This window comes from Vombatus ursinus, unplaced genomic scaffold, assembly GCF_900497805.2.
Source record: "Vombatus ursinus unplaced genomic scaffold, bare-nosed wombat genome assembly UNPS02014859.1, whole genome shotgun sequence".
In the NCBI taxonomy this organism is placed as follows: Eukaryota; Metazoa; Chordata; class Mammalia; order Diprotodontia; family Vombatidae; genus Vombatus; species Vombatus ursinus.
The window spans coordinates 4,155,646-4,172,235 of NW_020954637.1; the positions used below are offsets into that span (position 1 = coordinate 4,155,646).

Consider the following 16,590-nt stretch of genomic DNA (forward strand, 5'->3'; position numbering starts at 1 on the left):
GCGCCTCCAGTTGGCTTCAGGGACGCCATTCTGGTCTATCAGAAGAGGAAGAGTGTGTTCCCCCTCGTCCTTAGTCCCCCAATGACCCCACCCTGCCCATCCCCCCAGGAGCGGACCAGGGCTGCCCTCCTTGAGACCCTCTATGAGGAGCTGCACATTCACAGTCAGTCCATGATGGGCCTGGGGGGAGATGACGACAAGATGGAGAATGGAGGAGGGGGCAGTGGCGGCTTCTTTGAGTCCTTCAAGGTAAAGAGCCTGGGGCTTGTAGGCAGGGCCTGGGAGACTGGGGTGGAGCCCGGGACTCAGGGGTCAGAGCCTGGGGTTTGGGGGTGGAGCCTGTGGTGCCAAGTGGAGTCTGGGTTATATGGGTGGGTCGGGCCAATGGCATCAGGGTGGAACCTGGGGTTCAGGGGTGGGGTCAATGGTTGGGGGTGGATCCTGTGGTTTGAGGGCAGGCCTACGTAGGGAGCTGAGCCTGTGATTTCTGAGCCCTGTGGCTTAAGAGTAGAACCAGCCCTGGCCCTGCTCTTAGCCCCCTGGGTGGGGAGGTCTGTCTTCTTTTCAGCTGGGTGGAGGGGACTCAGCCTTCTTGCCTCCCCCCAGCCCCAGGGCTCAGCACATAACCCCTTCCAGGGCCCTCCTACCAGAGCAAACTCCTGTTGGGGCAGGAAGCCCAGCGTTAGAGCTGGGAGAAGGGGAGACCCCATGGCTTTCTGGGGCTGGCCCTTCCTTCTCTACTGAGACAAGAGCTGAGGCCCATGGGTCAGTGAATCTGAAGCAAAAGACTGGGTTAACCGGGGATGACGGGGGGAGGGAGGATGAAGACGAGACGCCTCAGGTTGGGAGCCTACCTGGAATTCTAAACCTGGAGGTCGATGGATCTTGGGACCCTTCTTAGAAAGGACCTTGCGTTTAGAGTAGAAAGTCCTGGGCCCTGAGTTCAGTTGTGACACCGAGGAAGGCTGAACACTTGACCTGTCTGGGCCTCACTCAGTTCCCTTATCTCTAAAGGGGATAAGTAATCTCAGCTCTGCCTCCCTTCCAGAAGGGTATTCTGGAACTCAGAGATACAGACTGGGCCATAAGCTAGTCTCAGACATAGTGACTGTTTTAGACAAGGAAGCCAGAGCAGTCTGATGTGGCATTAATTTCTCTTGAGACTCTTGGGGCCATTTCTTTGAACTGTTGGGGGCAGGGAGGAGGAGAGGTGTGCCCAGGGTGACCTGGTTCCCTGTTGGGCCTGACTAGGCCCACCTCCTCAGCAAATGTTAGAGTCCAGCTCTGTTTGGATAAGGGGATTTGTGCCAATACCTCTGGGTCCTGCCCTGTTCCTGTTAGAACCATGAAGTCTGAAGAGATGGAGACGGAGAGAGATAGGGCAGCTGGACCGCATTCAGGATCAGGGCCCCTCTCAGCCTTGATGTCATCTGATTCCTCAGAGTAGGGAGAGCCCTTGGAACAGAGAATGTCAGAGCTGGGAGGGCCCTTAGAATACAGGATGTCAGAGCTGGGAGGGCCCTTAGAACACAGGATGTCAGAGCTGGGAGGGTCTTAGAACACAGAGGGTCTGGAATGACTGAACCCAATCCCCTAGTTTTGTAGAAGAAGACAGAGTTCTGAGTTAAATGATTTACCCAAGGTCACACGGCAAAGTTGGTGCCAGGACCAGCACCCGGCTTTCCAGAGCTTTCTTTCTTTCTCCAGAGTTGTAGGTTGTTCTATTCTTTCTCCCTCGTTCCCTTGAGTGGGTTTCTGGAGGCCTGATGGCCCCTGTTTTTCTGTCCTCAGCGTGTGATCCGAAGTCGCAGCCAGTCTATGGATGCCATGGGCCTCAGCAACAGAAAGGCAAACACAGTGTCCACCAGCCACAGTGGCAGCTTTGGCCCCAACAACCCAGACTTGGTGAAAGCAGCTGGCATAGTGAGTGCCCCCAACATGCCCCTTCCTAGGCCAGCAGCACGCCCTTTCCTCCTTTCACCGCCCTTCTTCCTTCCCATTTCTCCTCCTTCCTCCTGCCTTTCTCTCCACCACCTTTCCCCCTCCTTCCCTGCTCCTCCCAGTTTTCCTTCATTCTTGGTCCCCCTCCTCTCCCCTCTTCCTGCTCCCTCTCCCTCCCCTCTCCTTCCCTCTCCTCCCTCTCCCTCTTTTTTCCTCTTTGCTCTTTCCTCTCCCTCCCTCTCCCTCTCTTTCCCTCCCTCCCCATCTCCCCCCTCCGTCTTCCTCTTCCTCCCTCCCCCTCCTCACCTTCTCCCCATCCTGCCCTCTGGGCTGGGCTGCTTCTCCCTCTCCCATCTCTTAATCCCCTCCCTAATCTTCCTTCACCTCCCCATCTGGCTCCTTCACAGGCAGGTTTTTAGTTCTGGGCATGTGTGGCCTATTCCCCTTTGCAAGGAACTGGGGGAGAAAGAGAGGGCCCACCAACCAGAAAGCATAGATGATTTGCCTACTTAGGACAGGGCACTGGGGCTGTTCCCACTCACCCCTTTTTCTCCATCCACCATGTAGTAGCTTCCTCCCTAGTTCCAGAAAGTGGTGGCAGAGAAGTCTGGACATCTTTTCCCAAGCAAGCATCCTGGGGCTACCCTACCTCTCCCCAGTCCTCCCACCCCCAGCCGCCCCTTCTGAAGGACCCTGGTCTCCATAACCATACTTTGGCACCATGCCCATGCTCTTTGAGAATACCCTTGCTTTTGCCCACTGGGAGCCCCATTGTGAGGGGGTGAGAAGGAGGCACCCACATTCCTTCAAGCCTAAGGCTCAGACTGCTGCCCTCTTTCCCTGGCAACCTGAGGTCTGGGTACCAGAGAAGCCTGCTGGTTTGGGTCCCTGGCCAGAGGAGAAACACTGCCCTTTTCCTCCCATACCTGAGGGCCCAGGGAATGGGGAAATTGGCTCAGACTTCTGGGACGCTTGTAAGAAGATGCTCTGCTTCATCCCTGCCCAGTCACCTTCTTTCCAGCACCCCACACCCCCAGCTGCTTCGAGGCTTCCCCATGCTCAGCAAAAGCCCCTGTGAGCCTCCCTGGTGGTCCAGCCCCCCATTAGCTGGGATGGGGGAGCCCCAGGGCACTGGGGCCAGGCCCGGGGGGCCCTTGGGGGCAGTAACCAAACCATATTTTGTTTTTGTTTTTGTTTTGTTTTGTTTCTGCATGATTTCCTCTTCTCTTCTCTTCCTACTTTTATCTCCTCTTCTCTTTCCTTTCCTCCTCTCCTGTCTCCTTTTTTCTCTTTACCTATTTCCCTTGCCCCCTCTCTTTTCTCTTCCCTTCCCCTCAATTCTCTCTCCTCTTCTGTTCTTTCCTCCCCCTTTTCTTTTCCTCTCTTCTTGCCTCTTTCTCCTTCTCTCCACCACTCGGCTCTCTATCTCCTCTGCCCGCTTGCCAGTCATTGCTTGTCCCGGGGAAAAACTCCAGTAGATTCGGACGTCGGGGCAGCGCCATAGGCATAGGAACCGTAGAAGAGGTTGTGGTAACCGGTGCTGCCGCCACCTCCGCGGCTGGGCCGGCTGCTGGCTCTTGCATGTAGCTCTTTTGTTTGTGGGGGATGGAGACTGTATTGGGGATGGGCCCCTGCCGCCCTCTTCTTGCTGGTCTCCTGAGTGGTGGGTGAGACTGACACTCGCTCATTGCCAGGGCCTCTCAAGGTGAGCGGGATTGGGGATGGTTCAGCAGGACACAACCCTGGCTTTCCCAACCCACCAGAGGCCCAGGCAGGGGCTTAGGAGAGAAGGCCAGACCACTGGGGAGAGGGGATGGCATACTCTCTTGTTGGCCTTGTCTGGGCTCTGGTACCTGAGACTCCCAAACCAGACAACTGAAAGTGTCCCAGGGACCAGCTCCCCCAATATCGCCTCCAGTTCCACCTGGGACACACTGTGCCCATGCCTGACCCTGTCCCTGCTTCCCCTATCACCTGTCAGCCCGGGAACCCATGGCCACCACCACCTGCAGCTCCCCAGTCCTGTCTCCCATCTTCCCAGAGCATGAGCTGGCCCAGGCCCCAGGCCCCCCCGCTCCTGGCCCCTCTTTCCCCTCACCTCTTCCCACTTTGTCCTGGGTGCCCCCTCCAGCATGGCATCTTTAGGAGCACTCCCAGACAAGAGGGAGGAGGGCTCCTGGGGGTGGGGACTAATGATCTGAGAATGTTCTGGTGTGGCCCAAGGTCCCTGCCCTCCACCCCCACCCCCAGGGCAGTGGTAGTGGCATGAGTGTTTCCTGGGGCTCTAATGGTGTGTGTGTATCTGTGTGTCTGGGGAGGGGAGAGGGCACAGCATTGACCCCCGTTCTCCTCCTAGCACGACTCTTGCACACATTTGCCTTGTCTGTCTGTCTGTCCACCAGCCCATCTGTCCTGCATCCCTCTGGCCAGAAAGTGCCGGGGAGCAGGGCTGGGGGCCGAGGAAGAATGGGAGAGAGTGGACTTTGTTTTTCAGCTGCTGGGGCTGAGGCCTCTGCCTGCTACAGCCTGGAGGCTCCGTGGAGGGGCAGGGCTGGTGTGGGGCAGAGAGGGAGGGCATTCACTGCCAACTCTCTCTTCCCCTATCTCCAACTCTGGGAGCTGGGGCCCACAGCTGTTGGGGCAGAGAGGGAAAAAGTGGTAATGGTGAGGAATGGGGGGACAGGTTCAAAGTCCTCAACAGCCCTGCCCATAGTCATTACAGGGCACCCAGGCCTGGGCACTGAACTTCCCATTCCACTGATCCAGGAATTTGCCTAAGGGCTCCTTGGCCTCTTTCTCTGTCTCTCTTACCCTTGAAAGAGGACTGGGAGTCAGAAGGCCTCGGTTCTAGCCATTGCTCTGTCCTTCCTCTCTGAGCCTCAGTGTTCCCATCTGTAAAATGGGGTTCAGTAGTTGAGTGCCATGCAAGGGGAGTGAGTGTGAGGTCAGGCTGGATCTGGCCTCAGAACACCGTGGTTCAAAACCCACCTGTGTCATTTACTATCTCTTTAGCTTTGGGCAAATAGGTCTCAGTTTTTCCATTTCTAAAACAAAGGGGTTTGAACCAGGCGGTCTCCAAGGACTGTCCCTGTGTGGACCTTCATGGTCCTCATGTTTACTCTCTCCCTCTTTCAGAGAAGGGCTTGTCCAGGCCTCTTGGTCCCCTCCTCTCTTGGGGATGAGGAAGCTACCCCCCAAGGGTCCCTCCCTTTCAGAATGCCCCCAGAATGGGTCCTGGCCGTGGGCACTCTCAGTTCTACTTGCCAGTGTGGCCCAGGAGAACCTTTGAGCTCTACCCTAGGAGTGGGGCTGGGGGCATGGGGCTAGGAGAGGGGGAGGCCTGTTGGACGCTCACCTCTGGCTAGCCAGCATTTGGGGAGCGTGGGGCGGACCCTGAGCCTAGGCTTCTCTCTGCAGTCACTGATTGTGCCTGGGAAGAGCCCCACCAGGAAGAAGTCTGGCCCCTTCAGCTCCCGTCGGAGTAGCGCCATAGGCATTGAGAACATCCAGGAGGTACAGGAAAAGAGGTGGGTCCCAGGGCTTCTGATCCTCCCTGCTTTTTTCTGTTACCCATAGAGACTCTTCCTGCGGGGGCCCCCTGCCCCCCCCGCCTCCTGCCCTTTCCATCTCTTCTTTCCATCTTCCTCTGCCTATTGGAGCTCTGGATTTGGAGTCAGGACCCCAAGGGGTCAAGTCTCCAGGTGACCCTGGCCAAGTCACTTAATCTCTGTGCCTCAGTTTCTTCCTTTCAGAAATGGGGCTATTTGCCTTTCTTACCTGATAGGCTTGTTGTGAGGTAAATAAATTATAAAGCATCTTATAATGGTGAGTCATTGTTATTACTATTATTTTTCTTCCCTCCACACTTTCTTTATTCTAGTTCCTCTCACTAGTACATACCAAAATCTTGTCCTGGGATCCTAGGGTTAGAGCTGGAAAGGACCTCATGTAGTCCCAAACTATCCGGGGTCATCCCATCCTTATTTTATAGAGGAGGAAACTGAGTCTGAGAGCTTGAGATTTGCCCAAGGTCACACATAGAAGAGGCTGGATTTGAACCCAGGTCCTTCGACTTGAAATCCGTCACTCCATTGCACCTTTCTGTCTCTCGTTCTCCCTCCCTTCCTCCCTGTTCCCCTCTCCCTCTGTGGCCCCCCCACACCTTCCTCCACCCTCCCAAACATATCTTCCAGGTACTCTATGCTCTTCCGTCTTCTCCAGAGTCCATTAGATCAGAACCCACTGCTCCTGCCCCTCCCTGAACCTCCCAAGAGCCAAGAAGGAGGGAGGGTGAAGGTGCCACGTGCTTTCACAGAGCCCTGCCCCCCAACTTCCCGACACCCCTTCTTATGGCCTCTCCTTTCCAGCCAGACACGGATTGAAGTGGGGGATGGTGCAGGGTGGGTCCAGAATCCCTGGACCTCGGTTTGATTCAGGGGCTGGTGGCAGGAAGCACCTCACAGGGCTCCCTTGGCGCTCTCCCCGTTCATGTCACCCTTCCCTATACCAGACCAGATGCCGAGTCACCCCGCTGTCCCCGTGTGCCCCGAAGAGAGAGCCCGCCTGCTGGCCAGAAGACCCCCGACAGTGGACACGTCTCCCAGGAGCCCAAGTCGGAGAATTCGTCCAATCAGAGCTCCCCGGAGATGCCCACCACCAAAAACAGGTTGGTGCCCACCCTGCAGCAGGAGCCGGTACCTTGGCTGTTACAGGGCTGGTGTTGGGGTCTCCTTCACAGAAAGACCGAAGCTTACATCAGAAGCTGAGTTGTACGCCTCCTTCCTGAGAAGCCATCTCTTCTCCCATCCACCCAACAACGTGGTGGGTCAAACCTTTACTCGAGACCTCCATGAGGGAGAACCCGCCCCCGCACCCCGTTCTGTGTTTAGACAGCTCTAATTATGAAGCTTTTCTTTTCCTGGAGTTCCTGCCCTCCCTGCAGACTCCCCCTCCCCCCAATTGTTCCTGGTTCTGCCCCTGGGGCCCAACAGAAGTCTGCTCCGCCTCCCCAACATGAGAGGCCCTCGGATACTGGGGGACAGCTGTCACGGTCCTCGTGAGACTTCTCTCCTGCCACTTAAACACCCCCAAGTCCTTTAGCCAATTGTACTATGACTCCCTGGCTTAGCAGAGCCCTTCCTAAACCCTGCACCCTAACCTGATGTACTGCTCCAGGTGTGATCAGACCAAAGATCACTTTCTTCTGCCTCAAAGTCATACCTCTCTTAAAGCAGCCCGAAATTGCACTACCCTTTTTGCCTGTTGACTCATATTGAGCTTGTAGTCCACGGAAGCTCTTTGTAAAAATTCATTTTTTTGGAGACAGTCAGGGTTAAGTGACTTGCCCAGGGTCACACAGCTAGCAAGTGTCTGAGGCTAAACTTGAACCCAGGTCCTCCTGACTCCAGGGCCAGTCGTCTATCTACTGTGCCACTAGCTGCCCCTAAAACCAGATATTTTTCAAGCTCTCTTCATCCTGTACTTGAAACTTGATTTTTTTTTTTGAACTAAAATGTCTGGCTTTATATTTTTCCCGATTGAATTTCATTTTTTTTGTTGTTGTTATTGTTGTTGCTTAGCTAATTGTGTCCAACTCTCCATAACCCTATTTGGGTTTTCTTGGCAGAGATACTGGAGTGATTTGCCATTTCCTTCTCCAGCTCATTTTACACATGAGGAAACTGAGGCAAACAGGGTTAAGTGACTTGCTCAGGGTTACATGGCTAATAAGATCTGAGGCTGGACTTGAATTCATTTCCTCCTGACTCTAGGACTTGCATTCTATGCACTGCACCACCTAGATCTAGCCCAATACTCTAAACCAGCAGTGTCAAGCTCATATAGAACTGGGAGCCATTAAATCATACATAATAATCCCTACCAGCTGCATATGAACTTAGTTTCAAATTTTAATATCTATATTCTATTGTACTTTAATGTATTTTATTAACTATTTCCCATAAATTGCATTTGAATCTGGTTAAGGCCACACTGAGGAGTGTTGCGGCTAATGTGTTCAATGCCTCCGCCCCAACCTCGTAAGATCCGTTAGGAGCCTGCCTCTGTAGTATACTCTGTCAGCTCTTCCCCCTAGCTTTGGGTCACTTCCAATTTGTTAAGCATAACATCTCTGTCTTTAACAAGTTAATAACCAGAATGTTCAACTGGGCCTTTCCATTGGTCACCTCTTGTCAAGTTGACATTGAATGGTGATGACTGCTCTTTGAACCTGGTCCTTCAGCTATTTCAGAATCTTTCTAAATGTGTTATCTTCTAGTCTACCTGTCCGTAAGAACAATAGGTGGCACTTTATCAAAAGCTTTATCTGCGGCATTTCTCACATATACTAATTTAGTCACCTCTCCCTGACAAAGAAGGAAATTCAGAGATGAGGTCCTGGGGGCTCTTTGCAATAACCCCCCCCCATCTTTCTAGATGTTCACCATCTATCTCTTGAATCAGCTGTTCTAGGAAGTCAACTTCATTAGCCTATAGTGAAAACTACTCCTGAGTCTTCCTGGTGTCTCAGAGTCCTGTGAATGAGGGTCTGAATTACTATGGATTGGCACAGCTAGAGAGAGTTGTGTTGGGGAGAGGGGGAAACTAAGATCTTTACCATTCTAGACTGGACCTCCAAAGAGGAGTACTCACTTTATACGTGTCCTTGGGTGCTCAAGGGGCTTAGGCAGAGATAGGAGGGCAATGAGGAAATGTGAGGGCTTGGGAAGTAGATGCTTGGGGGCCAGCTTGTGGGGGAGGGGGTGGAGTCAAGTGTGACATCGGGGATCTGGGATGAGGGAATACTGACAGTCCCAGAATGTGTGTTGGCAGGGCAGAGATGGCCATCCAGAAGGCTGAGGTGCTGAAGGATTTCTCCCGGTCATCCTCTAGTGCCAGCAGCTTTGCCAGCGTGGTAGAAGAGACAGAAGGTGCCAACGAGGATGACATGGGCATGGTAACCATGGGGATTTGGGCTGTGCCCCCCGTGGGGAGGGGGTCCTGTCCCAGTATAGATGTGTGCTTCTCTGTGTCTTTGGGGAGGTCAGTGGGAATGGCTGTGATCTGGATGTGACCAGGAGACTCCCCTGAATTACTTGGGATAATCTGGGCAACTGAGAAATTCCCAGTGTGCTCCTGGGAGGTGCTTAGTGGTGACTGGGGTGCTCTAGGTCAAGATAGATGGGTGCCTAATGCATAAAAGAGAATGTCCTTGTGGACAGACTTGTGTTCCCATATCTCTCAGTTACTAAGCCCTGTGCATTCATTCCCCACAACATTTCTCATAGCCATTCCTTCTTCTGCCCCCACTACCTTCACCCTGGCCCATTCCAGGAGTCTCCCCTTTCCCCCCCTCCTCTCCCCTCTGTTCCTCTCCTCTCCTTTCCTCTTCCCTCCCCTCCTCTCCTTCTTTCCCTCCCCTTTCTTCTCCCCTCCTCTTCTCTCTTCTCTCTTCCCTGCTCCCCCCTTCCCTCCTCTCCCCTCCCTTCTCTTTCTCTCCTCTCTCCTCTCCTCCTTTCCCTCCCCTTTCTTCTCCCCTCCTCTTCTCTCTTCTCTCTTCCCTGCTCCCCCTTCCCTCCTCTCCCCTGTTTCTGTCTCTTCTCTCTTGCTCTCTCACTCGTCCCCTTCTACTCTGTCTTTCACACCACTCCCAGAATAATTTCTCATTGATAGACCTGGTCACCTTACTCCTCTGCTCCAGAATCTTTCAGTGGCTCCATCTTGCCTACAGGGTAAACCTTAGATTCCTTTGCCTGGCATTCAAGGCTTTCTAGAACCCTTTCCAACCTCATCTCATATTTCTCATGTCTGTGAGTTCTAAGCTCTAACCAGTCTGGTCAGCTCTGCCCCCCAAACATTCCTTGTGCTTTCTATACCTTTCTATACCAAGCCGTTCCTCGTAGCCTGCCCTCCCTCCTCTTCTCTATCTTTAATAGTCTAACTCAAGGACCATCTCCTCTAGGAAGTCCCCCCAGATGTCCCCGTCAGTGATGGAAGACTTCTCCCTCGGATTTCATATAGCATTGTATTCTGCCCCTCTAACCCACTCTTCCCTGGAAACAGAGCCTTCAGAGGCCACAGGCATTGGGGGGAAATGCTATATTTGGGATCAAAGGAGATGAATTCGAGATGTAACTTCATTCATACCTCTATGGACCTTAGTCATATACACTGTTGAGTGTATTTATGTATGTTGATGCTTTCTCTCGATTAGGCTTTGAGTCCCACGAGGGCATAGCCATCTCCTGTCTCAGTTGTCTACCTTCCCCATGCCATATAGGTCCGGCATCTTCTCCCGGTTTTCTCACTTCTTTGGCCCTCAGTTTCCTCATCTGTAATAGCTAATTTGTCTATAGCTCTTGAAGGTTTGTACAACACCATATATACATTATTTGATTATCTCATCTGTAAAATGACAGGGTTGGCCTAGGTGGTATCTGAAGTCTCTTCAAGCTGCAAATCTAGAATCTTATAACTTTATTAGTATAGGGAGCTTCCAGTAAGGAAAGTCCCTCTACCAACGCAGACAGACATCTGCTCTTCAACCTTGAGGCTTACAGAGTTGTCCGAGGTCCTGAGTAGTGAAGGGATTTGTCCACTGTCACACAGCCAGAGGTGGGTCATGATTTCAGGGGCCTTCCTGGCTCTGGGACTGGCTCTCTTATCTGCTATGCCACTTCCATCAAATATAGTTGACATTTAAGCCAATGCTGGCCAGGTATGGTGACCCACCCCTCTCATCCCTGCTAATGGGGAAGATGAAGCTGGTGGATCGTATGAACTCAAGGAGGGTCCAACCAGCCCAAGTCAGAACTGGAGCAGGTCAGAGTAATTGGGTTGAGCCCATGAGTTGCCCTGAACTTTTAGCCTGGGAGAGATAAGGAGACTTTTGTCTGGAAAGAAAAGGAAAAGAAAGAAGAGAGGAGATGTGTACTGAATGAATGAATTCTGAATGAATTGAATGAGAGATGTTCTGCTGGGATCTGGGAGCATCTCACTGTGACCATGAGACCCTTCATTGTATAACTGGGAGACATTTGTACCATCTGAGACTGGAGGAGTGTCTGGGGCCCCTCCTTATATGACTAAGAAATAATGGAGACCTGGAAACACAGTGCCTTTATCATTGACACACTGTGTGTGTGTGACTGGGAAGAGGAGTTTGGGTTGGTGAAAAGAGGGCTGGATTTAGTCAGAAGACCTGGGTTCAAGCCCAGTTCCACTACTACTAGCTATGCGACCTGGGACAAACCATTTCAATCTCCCTAGGGCTCAGTCTGGGCAACTAGGTGGCATAGTACATAGAGTGCCAGGCCTGGAGTCAGGAAGACTTGAGTTCAAATCTGGCCTCAGACACTTACTAGCTGTGTGACCCTGGGCAAGTCACTTAACTCTGTTTGCCTTAGTTTCCTCATCTGTAAAATGATCAGGAGAAGGAAATTGCAAACCACTCCAAGATCTTTGCTAAGAAAACCCCAAAAGGGGTCACAAAGAGTGGGACACAACTGAAAAGGACTAAACAGCAACAGCTAAAGGACTCAGTCTCCCCATATGTAAGATGAGGATGTTAGGGTCCCTTCAAGCTTTCAATCTTCTGACTACATTCATCTCACCCGGAACACCTAGTCTGGGCAGAGCTGGGAGGTAGGGTCTGGTTGACGGGCAGTTGTCTCCCTCTGCTGACCACTGCTGGTAGGACAGGCAATGCGGGACCCATTTGTTCTTCCAGCAAAGGTCGGGGTGGAGCCTAGGAGCGCAGCAACTGAACCACCACCCCTTCTGTCTGACTCTCCAGGAAAGCGTGTCCTCCTCTGGGATGCCGCACAAGAGAGACTCCTTCATCTACAGTACTTGGCTAGAGGACAGCATCAGTACTGCCAGTGGGGGAAGCTCACCAGGTACCCCCCCACTCCATCCCTCCCCCACTTCCACCCTTCCCATCGGGGGAGGGGCAGAGCTGACCCACAGTGGGGAGGGGGGGGTGTAGAGCTGACCCATGGGTGGGGGGGAACTCACTCTGCACAACAAACCTGGGGGGGTCCCTGTCATTCTACCCTCCCCAAAGCCTGGCCCTATCCTTGGGTCTTCTTGGGTCTGAGAGGCCGAGGGCAGTATCATGTGATGGAAAGACTGAATCTGGAGTCAGGAGACCTGGGTGTGAGACTTTGCTCCATTTTTGAACCTTAGTTTTTTCATATGTAAAATGGAGGAGTTAGGTGCAATGATCTTTATTCTTTTTCATTTTTAGTATTTTACTTCCCACCCCCCCCCGATTACACGTAAAAACAATTTTTTAACATTTTTTTTAAAAGTTTTGAGTTCCGAATTCTATCCCTCCCTCTATTCTCCCCTCCCTGAGTTGGTAAGTAATCTGATCCAGGTTATACATGTGCAATCATGTAGAACATTTCCATATCAGTTGTTTTGTGGAAGAAATAAGAGAGAGGGAGAGGGAGAGAGAAAGAAAGAGAGAGAGAGAGAGGCAGCTAGGTGGATAGAGCAACACAGGTGCTCCAGTCAGGAGGACTTGAGTTCATTTCTGGCCTCAGATACTTACTGGCTGTGTGACCCTGGGCAAGTCACTTCACCCTGATTGTCTCAAAAAAAAAAAAAACAAAGAGAGAAAAATAGCATGCTTCAGTCTGTATTCAGACACCATCAATTCTTTCTCTGGAGGTGGATAACATTTTTCATCATGAATCCTTTGGGATTGTCTTGGATCATTTTATTGTTGAGAATAGCTAAGTCATTCATAGCTCTTCATCATACAATATAGCTGTTACTGTGTTCAGTGTTATAGTTCTGCTTCACTCTGTATCAGTTCATGTAAGTCTTTCCAGGTTTTTCTGAAATCATCCTGCTTGTCATTTCTTATAGCACAATAGTATTCCATTGCAATTGTATACCACTGCTTATTTGCCATTCCCCAATTGATGGGCATGCATTCAGTTTCCAATTCTTAGCCATCGCAAAAAAGAGTTGCTATAAATATTTTTGTACAACTAGGTTCCCCCTCCCACCCACCCCTTGCCCTTTTTATTTCTTTGGGATACAGACCTGGGAGTGGTATTGCTGGATCAAAGAGTATGCAGTTTTATAGCCCCTTGGAGCATAGTTCCAAATTACTCTCCAGAATGGTTGGACCAGTTCACAACTCCACCGATTGTGCATTAGTATCCTAGCTTTCTCACATCTCTTCCAACATTTATCATTTTCAGGGCAGCTAGGTGGTGCAGTGGGTAGAGCACCAGCCCTGCAGGAGGACCTGAGTTCAAATCCAGCCTCAGACACATACACTCACTAGCTGTGTGACCCTGGGCAAGTCACTTAACCCCACTGCCTAGCCAAAAAAAACAACATTTATCATTTTCCTTTTCTATCATATTAGCCAATCTGATAGGTGTGAGGTAGTACCTTAAAGTTGTTTTAATTTGCATTTCTCTAATCAATAGTGATTTGGAGCATTTTTCATATTACTATATGATTTCTTTGTCTGAAACTTTTTGTTCATATCCTTTGACAATTTATTAATTGGGGAATGATTTGTATTCTTATAAATGTGACTCAGTTGCTGCTTTCCTTCTAATTTTGGTTGCATTGATTTTGTTTGTGCAAAACCTTATTCGTTTTACATAATCAAAATTAGCCATTTGACATTCCCTAATGCTCTCTATATCTTCTTTGGTCCTGATGAAGTGATCTTTTAAGGATCCTTTCAGCTCTCAAATCCCGTGACTTTATAACCAACTAGGCTGGGTCATGCCATGAGACTATCTTAGTGTCAGAGCAATAGCTCCCCTTCCCATTGGCAATGACTACACTTCTGTCCCTTCTTCTGTCTCCTGTCCCCCACCAGGCCCCTCTCGGTCACCGCAGCCAGATGCCAGGAAATCAGGGGACCCTACCTGTCCAGAGATTAAGATCCAGCTGGAGGCGCCTGAGCAGCAGCAGCAGCAGCACACACCCCATTTGGTGAGCCCCGAGGGGCCCTGGGGAGGGAGACAAGGATATTCCAGACCAGCCCAGGGAGGGATGCCAGGGGTCTAGAATTTAGGCCAAGCCAGCACCACCCCTCACCCCAGGCCCAGTGTGTTAGTTGGGGCAGTCAGTGGATAGGGCTATAGTAGAGAGTTTGCTCTGGGCCCCTTTTCTCTCCATACTCTGAGTGTGTCCTTTTCCTACCCCCCAATACCTGGTGGCAGATTACTAAGTGGAGGGGAGATTTCTTTCTGGATGTTCTAGGGGTCCTTGGGGGCCTAGGACAAGGGGCTGCACTCAGTGAGTGACTCAGTGTCGTCTTTTTCCTCTGCCTGCCATCTGTCCACCCTGCTGACCTCCCTCTATCTGTATAGGGCTGCTAGCCCTCCCAGCCAGGCCTCCATGGATAGGACATCCCAGGTTAGTCCCTACCCACAGGAGTGGGAGGGGGAGGGGGAAAATATATGGAGGGTAGGACTGGTTTGGGCTATTCCTCTGGCACAGAAACCTTCAGAGGGCACATGTGCCATGGAAAGTCCCAATCCCTGGACACAGAGGGTTTGCTTGGATTCCCTACCCCCCCCCCCCCCCCCTCCAGGCTTTTTGGGGGGGGTGGGGCCCAGAGGAGGGGCCTCCCTGGAGCCCAGTCTACTCCTGGAAACTGGCCGAGGAATCAGCAGGCTTCACGGGCAGGTTGCTGCCCAAGGTCACCCACCAGCTCTCTCCGCTCCTCCCCCTCTCCTCTCCAGACCCGGCCGCCTGCTTTGCAAGGCTCCTCTCCCCCAGGAGGCCCTGCCCTTCCTTCCCAAGCCCCCTTCTCCTCCTCTGCCCACAGACCCTGCGGCAGAAGCACAAGCTGAGATCGCTGCTGCAGAGCAGAGACAGCGACTCTGCCCTTCTCGCCACGGCCAGCCTGCTGGACCGGCCTCTTTGCCCTCTTTGTGCCCTCCCCTTGCCCAGGAACGCAGCTCTGCAGGGCGGAGCCTCCTGGGTCTCAGGGCCTGGCCTGGGGGCTGGGGGCCCTCTGTGCCCCCTGAATGCGCAGGGGTCCCATGAGGAAAACTACGAGCATTGCGCCTGCCAAGGGGCACAGTGCCCACCCAGAGCCCCTGGCACAGCCTGGACAGGCTGCTGCCACAGCTTCTAGCCTGAGGCCTTCCCCTGCTTCCTCCTTACCCCCCAGACCTTCCACCCCCTGGGGATGACCTGGATCCCTGCCCAACTCAGAAGAAACCAGGCCAGCACCTTTCTGGGCTGGGCACCTTCTGGGGCATCTCAAACGCAAGGATTACTGAACACAGCTGCTCCTGCCAGGGTTCAAGACAGCTATGGGGCTGGCAGGATGCTCCGTCGGAGTGGAAGAAGCCCTGGGCCGGGCTCTGGTCCCAGCCTTCATCCTCTCTCCTACCTATGTGAGCCAAGTCATTTCTCTTCAGGCCTCAGTTTCTCCCTTGGTAAAATGGGGGGAGGTGGGATCAGACAGACGGTCTCTTCGATCTTTTCCGGTTCCAAAATTCTGTCATTCTCTGAGCCTGCTTAGGCGGAAAGCTTTGAGTTTCTAGCTGGCCGTCCTTCCTGTCCCCTTCCTTCTACTGAGTCATGCCCAGAGCAGGTGCCCCCTTCCCCCCTCCATCCAGGACCGCAGGCTGCCCAATCTTGCCCATTATTGACGCGCCAGGCTGTCAGTCAGGGGCCTCTACCTCGTGGGCCCTGTTCAGGCCACCAGGTTGAGGGGAGCCGAATTAGGTGTACTCACTGGGCCACCTCCCCCAGCCCCCACCCTCCTGCTTCAGTCCCTGCCCGCTTTCTGCCCTTCCCCTAGGCCTGTCCCAACAGGGTCCCTGCTCAGTCGCTGCCCACGGCTGAGAGACTGGCACCATTGCCTGCTGAAGAACTCAGCTGGCCCACCTTGTTAACACACCTACCACCAAGACACCGGGCATCTAGTTTCACTTTCCCATCCTATCAGTGTCCCCAGTTCCATTCCTCTGGTGTCTCTCAGTACATCCTGGGAGGTGGGCAGACTGACACCCCATCCCCCTGCCCCGTGACAACCGGCAGGACTGGGCCAAGTCTGTGAACACTTGGCCCAGGGAGGGCTGGGACCGGTGCTGCCTGTGGTCGGTGGCACCCACAGTTGGGGAAATTGGGGGGGGGGGCTCCTCTCCTCGGCCCACTCCCCTGGCCCCTGAAGGCTTCTGGGAGTTGGGGTGATGGGGGAGCTATTGTATGTCCATGTTGTGTGTGTTTGTCTGTGTTTTTTAAGGCCTCGGGCCCCAGGGCCTGACGCCCAAGCCAAACACTTGTTTCTGAGACCGCGGTTGTGTGTGTTATCAGTGACAGGTGTACAAAATAAAGTTATATTTATCACTATTGTAACCTGAGCCTGGTCTGACTCTTCACTTTCATGTTGAGGGACTAGAGCTAGAAAGGAGATGTAACGAGTCAGTCCGTTGGATTTGAAGTCAGAACTGAGGTGGAATTCCATCAAGCTGAGTGCTGCTGGGTCACTAAGCAGTCCCTCCCCCTCTGGGCCTTGCTTCCCTCCTGACTTAAAGGAAAGATTGGACCGATGATAACAATTAGCATTCAGACAGCACTTTCAAGTATTGTGAATCATTTATTAAACACCTACTATGTGCCAAGAGCCCGGCCAGGTACTAGAGATAGGAA

At 52.5% G+C, this 16,590-nt stretch overlaps 1 protein-coding gene across 5 annotated transcripts in view; it reads left to right on the forward strand.

Moving 5' to 3' along the window:
* RAP1GAP (RAP1 GTPase activating protein) overlaps window positions 1–16,280 on the forward strand; it is a 36,929-nt gene extending 20,649 nt beyond the window's left edge. For 3 of the 5 annotated variants that reach the window (XM_027841481.1, XM_027841483.1, XM_027841484.1), the window contains exons 15-23: window positions 109–249; window positions 1,792–1,923; window positions 5,359–5,468; window positions 6,452–6,607; window positions 8,773–8,896; window positions 11,735–11,837; window positions 13,796–13,911; window positions 14,292–14,337; window positions 14,753–16,280. In XM_027841481.1, the coding sequence (XP_027697282.1) occupies window positions 109–249; window positions 1,792–1,923; window positions 5,359–5,468; window positions 6,452–6,607; window positions 8,773–8,896; window positions 11,735–11,837; window positions 13,796–13,911; window positions 14,292–14,300 (891 nt within the window). In that variant the 3' untranslated portion in view covers window positions 14,301–14,337; window positions 14,753–16,280. Of the gene's footprint in view, window positions 1–108; window positions 250–1,791; window positions 1,924–3,387; window positions 3,466–5,358; window positions 5,469–6,451; window positions 6,608–8,772; window positions 8,897–11,734; window positions 11,838–13,795; window positions 13,912–14,285; window positions 14,338–14,752 lie in introns of all 5 variants that reach the window. The other 2 variants (XM_027841485.1, XM_027841482.1) reach the window with 2 other exon arrangements.
* Window positions 16,281–16,590: the final 310 nt, after the last annotated feature.